At 50.3% G+C, this 11,746-nt stretch overlaps 1 protein-coding gene across 2 annotated transcripts in view; it reads left to right on the top strand.

The window, feature by feature from the left end:
- ARHGAP26 (Rho GTPase activating protein 26) overlaps window positions 1-11,144 on the top strand; it is a 597,030-nt gene extending 585,886 nt beyond the window's left edge. Inside the window, exon 22 of one of the 2 annotated variants that reach the window (XM_042850866.2) lies at window positions 8,069-11,144. In XM_042850866.2, coding sequence (XP_042706800.1) covers window positions 8,069-8,117 — 49 coding nt within the window. In that variant the 3' untranslated portion in view covers window positions 8,118-11,144. The remainder of the gene's footprint in view (window positions 1-8,068) is intronic. The other variant, XM_042850865.2, reaches the window with a different exon arrangement.
- The last annotated feature ends 602 nt before the right edge of the window (window positions 11,145-11,746 follow it).

Here is an 11,746-nt window from a genome sequence, read left to right as displayed (position 1 = left end):
TTTACTCCTTTGACTACCTTAAACATTTCCTTGGGCGTCTCCTCTTTTTTCCTTCCACTTTTTAAATGCATAGGGGTGGTAACATTCCAGTTCCCTCTTGTAAACACTAGGCAACATTCACTCCTGCTTAGCTATGTGTGTATAGATAAATTTCAAGTTCAATAAATAAGCTCAGCAGAAGTGCATTGGTACTGCTGAGGTCTATAAAGCAAGACATACAGTAACAATTGGTTTAACAGTAATGTTTGAGTTTTACAAGTGGATTATGGGATCTTAGCCATCACTTGTGCTGGGTCATGTGTGACTGGTGAGATCTGAATGTGGTTTTAACCTTGCACCTTAAAGTATTTACAGATGTTTGTAGTTTTTTTTTATTATTATTATTCAGAGCAATGGAATGTTGTTGGTCCCAAGTGATGTCACAATTTTGGCATTGTCGCCTTTTTTTTTTTTTTTTTTTTTTTAGTAAAATAGCTTTCTTGAAGTCTGAAAGCCAAGTCTCTCCACCCTCCTGGTCTCTTTGCTGCTAACTGTTGCTAGATGAAAACTGAGAAGAATTAGTGAAGATTAAAAGTAGCCCTGATAATTAATCTGACAAATAGTACTTGACCATCTGTAGAGCTAGATTAATAAAGAGAAAAAAATATTACCAAATAATTACTCTTCTCTTGATGGAAAAATATTTGTGAGATAAAATTCTTGGGTGGCTAATAGTTCTGAATACTTTGACAACGCCCTCCTCTTGTGTTATTGACCAGGGGGTCTCAACCTTTTTCTTTCTGAGCTCCCCTGTCCCCCAACATGCTATAAAAATTCCACAGCCCACTTGTGCCACAACAACTGTCCTTCTGCGTATCCAGTAGATTAAAAGCCAGGGCTGGTGCTTGTAGGTAGCAATTGCTTGGGGCCCCATAAAACTAAGTTGCTTGGTCTTTTGCTTCAACCCCGCATGGCCGGGCTTGGGAAGAGGGTATGTAAGCTGGGAAATCGCTGTCTGTTCTGAAACATAGTTCAAGTCACTGCATGAATATCATGTTTTCCTTGTTTTCATAATTTATTCAAAGTGATGATATTTTAGGGACAACATGGTCAGTGTTGAAGCAGAGAAAACTTTTAATAATGTAGCAGTCACTTGAGAATGCCTTCCCCAGTAGGCGAGTGCTGTGCTTGAAGTCTCCCTGCTTATGGAGACAGGTTAAGCTGTTCCATTATGGGCCCTGCACATGGCTTCTAGCTTATTAGTTGTGTAATTCAGTGAAGGACTTACAAAAAAGTGTTGTTCAACCGACCCTTATTCTAGCACAAGTGGGACGTAGCATCAGATTACTGCTGTCAGCTGGTAGGAAACTGCTTCAATTCTGGAAGCCGAGGCTCAGTTTTGTTGCAGCCTCTTGAAAGCTGGGTCTCGCTGCTGAAACTGGGCAATTCCTGGAGATCCACAAGGGTTGTGGATTTGGGCTTCCTTCTATCCTACTTTTTAAAGGGCTCCCTTAGCCGCCTCTTACCCAGGCAATACTCCTGGTCACTTTAAAGAGGAGTTTTGGCTGAGTAAAGAGAGCAAGATGGGGCCCAAAGATGTCTTAAGTCAAGTTGAGCATTTGGCAAGAGCTTCTCAATGCTTTTGCTAGAGTGGCAACTCCTTGCTGAACACAAAACTATAACAACATATGGTTGCTACTTCTTTACCCGCCTGCATGGTATGAACTATACTAGGTTGATAACCTAATGGTATTTTTATTTGGAGCACTGGACAGGACAATTGTTACAGAGCAATCAGTGTCACTTGTCTTCAGTAAACAAGGCTAATGATACTGAATCCACAGTGCTTTACAAAGGTGGGTACAATGCCCAGTTTACAAATGGAGAAACTGAGCCAGAAAGACTTGCTCTACATCTCACAGCAAGAAAGTGGCAGCATGCAGAAGTTACGGACTAGCTCCATAACTGCCACTTTAGGTATCCAAGTCTAAATTTTAGATTTGCAGAATCCTCATTCAGTTGCCCCCTAACCTGCTAGATGAGTATGGTTCCATAGGTAAAGTCCTACATTTCTGCTGGTGACACTGCTGAGCCCTGACAGGATTCTCAGAGTAGGTGTTCCACTGCCTCTCTCACCTTTGGACCCTGAGCCGACAGGACTTCTCAGAGAACGCCTCAGCGCAGCCTATCCGCCTGGGCCGTGCACAAACCCTTATACACAGTAGTCCAGTGGATTGAGTACTGAGAGGTCAGGGAGACCTGGATTCACAACATAGGTGTAGCTTCACTTCTATAGTTGGAGGGGGAAGGGGGCTTAATATTACTTCTGATAGGTATAGGTCTAAGTTGCAGCTTTACCAATTGATAGACTTCTGCATCTCCAGGGATGTCCCTGCACCACAAAGGGAACCTCCCTGGATCCTGTCCCCCCACACTGGAGAGTGACTGACACACCTCAACCAGGGTTCCCCCACACTCCATGGGGAGCCCTGTCCTGCCCCAGTGAGAGATCAACAGACCTCCCGGCACCTCTGCAGGGAGCTGCCCACATCCTCACCCCGGGAAGAGACCGACACACACATCCCACACCTCCCCACTGCCCCACAAAGGGACTGACAGCTCACCCCACATGCTGAGAGCTGACCTGTGCCCCCATAGGGACCCCCCCACCTCCTGCCCCCCCACTCTCTGGTGGGACTGACAGATCCCCCACTGGGGACCCACTGTGCCACAATAGGAAACCCCCCAGAATGTGCACCCCAGTAAGGAACCCCTCCTCTACTTCTCCATAGGGAATTCCCAAGACAGGCCACCCCTTGCCCCCATGGAACCCCCCTGCCCCGGGAAGGGCAAGTGGTACAGAATGGGGGGGGGGTGTAGCGCTGGGAAAGCCCACTCCCTCACCCCTGCCACTCTTCCTCCATCTCCCTGTTGTTGGGAGTGGGGAATATCTCTCCCGGCCCCCTCATCTCAGGGGTGATATCCCCCAACAATCCCTACCCCCCCTTATCTGATGCCCCACCCACCATGGCCCTTGAGGATGATGCCCCCCCCACCAGTTCCTGCCCACCCATCTGGGGTGATGCCCCCAGTGTTTCCACATAACTGAGGGACAACTGCTATCTGGAGTAATGCCTCCCCCAGTCCCTGCCTCCACAATATCTGGGGGTGATGACCTCCTAACTAGGATGCCTCCCCCCCCCCCCGGCCAGTCTCTCATGCTGCATCTCGCTCTGCCAGCAATGAGCAAGCACTGCCGCTCCTGAACCGCCCAGGGGCAGCAGCCTCCTCAGGAGAGTTCCCCCCCACCCTCCCAGAAACCAAGGGGGAGCTGGTCAAAGAGCTGATGGGGTGGGACTCACTGCCAAATAGTGTTCCCAGGTGTCTGGTTACTGACCAGAATGGCTGGTTGAAAAGGGACTCTGCCAGCAGTCAGTCAGCTCCGGGGACTGACCCCCCACCCCACCCTGCTGTGCCCTGATTTCCCCATCCCAGCCCCTTGCTCTTGGGCCCATCTCCACCCGCCCATCTCCTCATGCCAGGGCCTGACCTCCTACCATGCCCCGATTGAGCAGGCACTGAGTCAGCACTTCCCAACCCAGCTCTGCAGGCAGCAGGTGAGTCCTGGGGCATTGGGGAACCAAGCGACCCGGGGAGGGGGGGGAGGAGATGTGGGGGCCTCAGCATAAGAGGCAGGGGCCTTGGAGGCAGGGGGTGGGGAAGGGATGTTCAGGTTTCCCAGCCACTGAGCTCTGACCCTGAGCCGGGCACGGGGTTGGGGGGGGGAAGGGGGATGCCTGGCCTCGGTTGCCCATATAGCCCATTTTGGCCCTGGGTGTCCTTAGTTTTTTGACAAGTGCAAATGGGCCAACGAGCCAGTTTTCCCAAAAAGGGTCAGTGGGGCTCCAGCCCTGTGTGGAGGAGGAAGTTTAGGGGCTCTAGCCAGTGGCCCCATGCATGGAGAGAGAAAGGCTCGGGCCAGCTCTGTGCCGGGGGCGGTGGCGGGAGTGCGGGGGGACCAGGAGAGGGACTCGGGACTAGGGGTGGGGAAGGGTGATGGTCACCCTACTGGGTTCCATCTTCTTGGCAGGACGGGGCCTCAGGGGGAAGCAGAGGAGCCGGGGGGCTGGGGTCAGGGCCCCAGCGCTGAAGGCGTGACCCTCCTATTGCCCATGCCAGGCCGGTATATTGGTGGGTGGTGGTGGGGCGGGGGTGTCAATGAGGCAACACTTCATTCTTCGATTAGGCACTCAACACCCTTTGACTAGGCAGTTGACTCCCTTTGAAGGGCTTAGTGTGCCCCCCCCCCCTTGACATTTTCTACTGACTAATTTGGGCATGTCCGCACTCAATGTACTGGCGTCTGTGCCATTGTAGGTTACATATTGGGAGGCCAAGTGGCTAAGGTGAGGTTGACAATTCCACTGGCTGGAAGAGCACCTTAAGTTGGTCATTGTACCACTGAGTCTGGAGAAGTTGGATTAGTGCCACAGAAGGTATTTAACCTTCTGAGTGTCACTTTAACTACCACACCTCGATTCCTGGTCACTAGGTCACTGCTGACTACTAAGCATTTACTACTACCACCAATGGTGGCATCAGCGCAGAACCATGCTAAAAAAGCCAACCACCACCAAAAAAACACCTCTCTATACCAGCCTGAAGATTGACCACTACCCAACTCCCTTGCATGCATATAAGCACAGAGCACCAAAATGTACTACAGAATAAGGGTGCAGGCCACCTTTCTGTGACAGCGCTGTAAAACATGACCATGTGTGGGTTTTTTTTTTTTTAAATATAGTATTAGCCCATGTATGATGATAACCAACGGAGATACGAAAGTATGAAGTAGAAAGCAGTGCTAACAGGCCTCAAGTATTTGTCTTGCTCAAGTTAAAGCAGGGGTCGGCAACGTTTGGCACGCGGCTCGCCAGGGTAAGCACCCTAGCGGGCCAGGCCAGTTTATTTACCTGCTGATGCGGCAGGTTCGGCCGATCGCGGCCCCCACTGGCCGCGGTTCGCCATCCCGGGCCAATGGGGGCGGCGGGAAGCCGCGGCCAGCACATCACTTGCCTGCGCCGCTTCCCACAAGCCCACTAGGGTGCTTACCCTGGCGAACCGCATGCCAAATGTTGCCGAACCCTGAGTTACATACTTTAAAGGGGATATAGCTGGTTTTTCAGACAGTGTTGAGCACTCTCCTGAGGTGGCGGGGGCTAAAATTGTCCCCTGCACCCCAAAAATGAAGCACCTAAAAGGAAAGTTGCTGTTGGAAATGCTGGTCATATATAGTGTATGGGGAGAGGCCCTTTCCCACCAGTTACATCCCGTTCTGTCCCGTGACAATGATGAAAATAGTGATCGTGCTAGAGAAATTTGGTTAGCAGCACTCCAGCAGTGTACACGCTGGCACTGGCTTTGGTGACCTTATGGCACAAACCACAAGAGCCAAGACTGTTGGTGAAGGTGTTTGCTGCTCTTAGCTAAAGACGTCCCCCTCCTGCACCCACTGAGCATCAGACGCCCCTGCCCAGCCCACAGAACACCTTTAAAGTGCATGTGAAAGGCAGAGAGGGATGAGCACATTTCTCTGCCAACGCTTGGGGCACACACACACTCTCTCTTTTCTCCTTCAGCCCCTCCGTGTTATGCAGAACATGAGTCCCAGATTCCTCATCACGTTCACTTACATAGTTCTTGCTTCATTACGCTGCCTCAAGCCATAGCCTTGCATTTAGTCACCTTCTTATTTATTTCACACCAGCAACTAGAATGCTTTATGAATGAACTATTTCATAATCTCCCACACACTGGCTACCTACTCCTCTTGGCTACCTTGCGCTGATTCAATCACAGCATGACAGGGTTTAATAATTGAACAGCCTTTTTTGTGCCTGTTTACCATAATCTTTGAATTAATGTAATATGTCTCTATTAAGTTAATTAATTAGAAGCGTATGAATGGCACAGTACCGTATGCCCATTTCTCTCGCCTAAGGCTCAGAGCCTCCGACAGCAGGACAGACCATTTTCCTTAGTAAAACCAAGTAATTTGTTTTCTCTGTATGAGACAAAGACAGAACCCCCCAACCCTAAACACTTTTTAACTGTGTGCCAGTGGTGTCCTGCTCCAGCTCACATTGGTAAGACCACAAAGAGTTAAGTGGACAGACAATTTCATACAGTTTGGGGCTCAGGGACCCTGGTCACGACTGCTGTATAAACAAACACTGCCCTTTAGAATCTCAGCCTGTAACAAAACACGTGGCTTTTCATTGCACTGCTCCAGGGTCTGGAAAGCTCCTTCTATTGTGTGCTCGCTCAGCTCTGCTGTAATAGAATGGTAACACTCCCCTGCAAGGCCATGGGTTACGGCCTCTTTTAAAGCATGGCAGAGACTGGTGGGGGGGGGGGGAGGAAATGGAGTTACAGCTTGCTAACATGGTGCATGAGAGAGTTTTCAACCCTCCCTATGGGAGTTAGGCACCCAGGGCTAATACCACACAGAGACTGAGATGTTGGAAAACTAAGCCCCAGTTGTGTTCTCAAACAAGGTGTCTCCCCACCCACCCCCCATTGCACCAGCAGGGCCCAGTAGGCGTTCTCAGAGTCCAGCAACTGGATCAGACCGTGAACAAAAGACAAGGCTAAGAGAGCATCCCAATAGCCTACTGGTTAGGGCATGCACCTGGAGCATGGGCAGGCCAGCTGCAAAACCTGGCTCACCTCCCAGAGAAGTGAGGCATGAGCAACGGTTGTTAGCTGTGGGGTAGCTGCATGACTTAGGGAGCTTTGCACACACCTCCTGTGGGAAGCTTTGTGGCTAGGCAGCAGCTAAGCAGGGGTTTTGAGCAGGTCACAGGGGCCCAAATGTTGGCTATGGGCAGCCAGCAGCTGCTCTAGGCATAGCAGGGTAGGCAGCTGCCTAGGACAGCCCATTTCAGGACTGCCCCTTGGTTCCTTCCATGGGTAGCAGTGGTAGCAGGGACTGAGGCTAGCAGGAACAGGAAGGGCCTGCCTGTCTTCCAGGCTGCTGGGGAAGTGCAGTGAAATTCAGTGGGAGTTGGGCTTCTTTCTTAGGGTACATCTTCACCACCCGCCGGATCGGCGGGTAGCAATCGATCTATCAGGGACCAATTTATCGCTTCTCGTCTAGACGCGATAAATTGATCCCCGAACGCACTCCCTGTCGACTCTGGAACACCACCAGGGCGAGAGGCGGAAGCGGAGTCAACGGGAGCCGCGGCCCTCGATCCCGCGCCGTGAGGATGGGAGGTAAGTCGATCTAAGATACGTCGACTTCAGCTACGCTATTCTCATAGCTGAAGTTGCGTATCTTAGATCGATCTCCTCCCCCGTCCCCCCCCCCCCAGTGTAGACCAGCCCTTAGGCACCTTTACAAACCCTACTCACCACTTATAAGAGCAGAGGGAAGGCTGGGGTTCTGTGGTTCACTCCCACAGCTCTGCCCATCCCTGGGCCTCTCAAACAATGGAAGGGGCAAGAGAGACACGCAGGGTAAGGTAATGAACTTTAGCAGCACTTAATGAACAGGATGTTTTTGTTTAACATTTTGGGACTGGTAGTACATTGGGGTCATCTTGCTGGTTGTAACCAAGACAGGCTGCTGAGGTCAAAGCCGCTCAACCAGGGCTGTCTAGCACACAGACACTCAGGGAGCAACCTACATACTTGTCGGCTGACTGGGAGCATCCCAGGCTGGGAGCTACAGCAGTAAAGCATTGTAAGGCACCCAGGATTGCAGGGGAAGTGGTGATGCAGCCCCTCACTGGGCTGGATTGCAACCCCAGAACGTCGTGACAGAGACCTAAAGAAGAGCTCTGTGTAGCTTGAAAGCTTGTTTCGTCCACCACCAGAAGTGGGTCCAATAAATTCACACACCTTGTCTCACTAATCTTCTGGGACAAACATGGCTACAACATCACTGCAAATAACTTTAAAATGTTTTTTGAAAGGGGTGTTGAATCTCTAACAAAGACATCCCTTCATTTAAAAAATGATTCTGCTTTTGCTTTGCCAAATTACTAAACTTAGCATCCATCTTGTTTTCTGTGCATTTTTACAGTTTTAATAGCCCAACCATAGCCTGCAGCTATCTGGTACCTGTCTATTGAATCATGCTGTGGTGATGTACTCTACAAACGTAACCATCTTCCTTTCTGCTGGAGGGGACTTCCTCTAATGGCCATTGGGTGAACAGAGATTCCACAAACATGACGTATTGCTGAAAAGTGACCATTCCCACCACCGCCCTTCAGAACGATCGACGTGGCCAGAACCATTCGACCCATATGGTGTGCAAGTCCTGTAGTCTGAATTTGTTCAGGAGGAAACACTCTGTGAAAGAGCACAGGTGTGTGCATTCCAGCTTGTGCCCTCAGGACAGTTTTATTGTAAAGCCATCTGTTCATTTGTTTACTGAATGTTTAAACTAAGTCAAAGATAGTAAAGAGGCTGGGGGTGTTTGCCTGAAACCTCCCACCTTGTCAGCAGGTGTCTATCCTGCTGGGAAAGGGTTAAGTGCAGCAGGTAAGAGGGGATATGATAGAGGTATATAAAATCATGACTGATGTGGAGAAAATAGATAAGGAAAAGTTATTTACTTATTCCCATAATACAAGAACTAGGGGTCACCAAATGAAATTAATGGGCAGCAGGTTTAAAAAAAATAAAAGGAAGTTCTTCTTCACACAGCGCACAGTCAACTTGTGGAACTCCTTGCCTGAGGAGGTTGTGAAGGCTAGGACAATAACAGCGTTTAAAAGAGAACTGGATAAATTTATGGAGGTTAAGTCTATTAGCCAGGATGGGTAAGGAATGGTGTCCCTAGCCTCTGTTTGTCAGAGGGTGGAGATGGATGGCAGGAGAGAGATCACTTGATCATTACCTGTTAGGTTCACTCCCTCTGGGGCACCTGGCATTGGCCACTGTCGGTAGACAGGATACTGGACTAGATGGACCTTTGGTCTGACCTAGTACGGCCTTTCTTATGTTCTTATGCACCCCACCCAGATAAAGGAGATAGGAGTGGCTTTCTAGACAAAGAGAGGATCTAGGGTGTGGGCAGAGCATCCCTGAGGTAGGAACCCTTGGAATCTGGCATGCCTGGGGAGAAAAGTTGAGATGAGTTTTATCTAATAAAAGTAATCGCCCCCAGAAAGACCTGAGTTTTTGACTCTACACATTATGTGGAATTTGTTTTGCAGCAAGTTGGGAAACGAACCTGCTCACACTTGGTTAGATACTATTTGTGTCACAGCTCCACTTATACCCAGCTTGGTAATGGTGCCCACTTCACTTAATTGGACACAATACGCTGCTTTTTCAGCCTGTGCCACATCAAGCAGAAAGTATAACGGCTGTCCTATCGCATTAGCAATGCAATTAGTGACTGTATTAAATGCTGCATCAGCAGTTTCCCCTCAAATTTTTCCACCTAGTTTATTCTTGAATCAACAGAAGCCTATAATCAGAATAGTGGGGGAGGGGAAAGCCAGAAGCGTGGAATCAAACATATAGCTTCATGCCGAGACCTTAGAAATCATCCTTAATTATGGTCTGGAGCTATGCCAAGCCAATGATGCATTGTTTAGGAATATCTATGTATGCTAATCCATAGCGTGTTTTTATAAATAGAACCACCCATGACAGTAATTTAGGTCAAATAAGTTTATTCTCCCCTGCCATCAAGTTAAAAAAGACTGTTACTGTATAGGAAGGATTTTTTTAAATCCTGTCTCAGGGGACGTGATTAGTAATTTTTTTTAAATAACCTTCATATGCACCAAAGTGAATGCTACGTTAGCTAGCAATATTCATGCCTAAGTGGAAGTAAGCAATTACTTCATATTAATGTCTTAGAATGTTACCTTGCATGAAAAATACACAGTCTAGAATATGGCTGCACTTTCAAAGCACCTGAAAGATTTGTCTAAAGATCTGTATGCCACATGTAGCAGCTTTCATAGAAAAGGACCCAAGATGCTGCACAAAGCTCTTTATTGTATTTGCTTGAGGCACCGCTGGGATGTGGTGGTTCTGTAACATTGCTCAGTAACATTACTCAAGCCTGGGACAGGAAACTACAAGGAGGAATTCTAGGAAAGCAGAAAATCATTACTCAAATTGGAGTTTGGCAAAGGCAATAGTGAATTCACATATCGATTATAGCAGCCATGTCTTCCCTGTGCCTCCTGCATGGGATCCTGCGGAGGTCCTGGTTTTGATTGCCTTCTTTGGAGAGGCATGTCCGGTCTCATCTGGATAAGCATCACCAGAATGTAGACACCTACATGGCACTGTCAGAGCAAATGAAGGTGAGGGGGCACCCCCAGAACCAATGCCAAGGAGCTCCTGCGAACATATCTGAAGACCAAAAAAACTATGGATTAGATGAATGGACTGTAAGGTGGATAGAAAGCTGGCTAGATTGTTGGGCTCAACGGGTAGTGATCAATGGCTCCATGTCTAGATGGCAGCCAACTCTCTCAAATCTCTTCCAACCAACTCCAAGTGGAGTTCCCCAGGGGTCGGTCCTGGGGCCGGTTTTGTTCAACATCTTTATTAGTGATCTGGATGATGGGATGGATTGCACCCTCAGCAAGTTTGCGGATGACACTAAGCTGGGGGGAGAGGTAGATATGCTGGAGAGTAGGGATAGGGTCCAGATCGCCCTAGACAAATTGGAGGATTGGGCCAAAAGAAATCTGATGAGGTTCAACAAGGACAAGTGCAGAGTCCTGCACTTAGGATGGAAGAATCCCATGCACCGCTACAGGCTGGGGACTGACTGCCCAAGTGGCAGTTCTCCAGAAAAGGACCTGGGGATTACAGTGGACGAGAAGCTGGAAATGAGTCAGCAGTGTGCCCTTGTAGCCAAGAAGGCTAATGGCATATTGGTCTGCATTAGTAGGAGGATTGCCAGCAGATCAAGGGAAGTGATTAGTCCCCTCTATTCAGCACTAGTGAGGCCATATCTGGAGTATTGTGTCGTTTTGGGCCTCCCACTACAGAAGGGATGTGGACAAATTGGAGCGAGCAGGGCCGGCTTTAGGATTTTTGCTGCCCAAAGCAAAAACAATTTTGGCCGCCCCCCGCCCCCCTATTTAATTACCCCACCCCTGGCCCCGCCTCAACTCCGCCCCTTCCCCAAATCCCCAGCCCTGCCTCCTCCCCCTAGGCTCTCAAGCCTATGAGGGAGGGAGGGAGGAGGAGAAGCAGCACCGCGCCGCCGCCACTCGGAGTCTCCCCCTCCCTCCCAGGTTTGAGAGCCTGGGAGGGAGGGGGAGACTCCGAGTGGCCGCGGCGCGGGCGCCGCTTCTCCCCCTCCCTCCCAGGCTCTCAAGCGGCCGTTTCGTGCGCCGCTGCTCCCCCTCCCTCCCAGACTTGGGCGCCTGGGAGGGAGGGGGAGAAGCGGTGCCCGCCGCTGGGAGGGAGGGGGAGATCCCTGGGAGGAGCCTGGGAGGGAGGGGGAGACTCCGAGTGGCCGCGGCGCGGGCGCCGCTTCTCCCCCTCCCTCCCAGGCGCCCAAGCCTGGGAGGGAGGGGGAGCAGCGGCGCGCGAAACAGCCGCTCGGGATATCCCCCTCCCTCCCAGGTTTGAGAGCCTGGGAGGGAGGGCGAGTAGTGGTGGGCGAATCAGCTGTTTCGTGCGCCGTGGCAGCAGCAGCGGAGGTGAGCTAGGGCGGCCGGGGCACATTTTTAGGGGCGGCATTCTGGCGCCGGCCATGCCGCCCTGAAAAATG

Source organism: Chrysemys picta, chromosome 8, assembly GCF_011386835.1.
Source record: "Chrysemys picta bellii isolate R12L10 chromosome 8, ASM1138683v2, whole genome shotgun sequence".
Taxonomy (NCBI): Eukaryota; Metazoa; Chordata; order Testudines; family Emydidae; genus Chrysemys; species Chrysemys picta.
The sequence above is the reverse complement of the archived record's forward strand: the minus strand, read 5'-3'. Positions and strand labels throughout refer to the sequence as shown.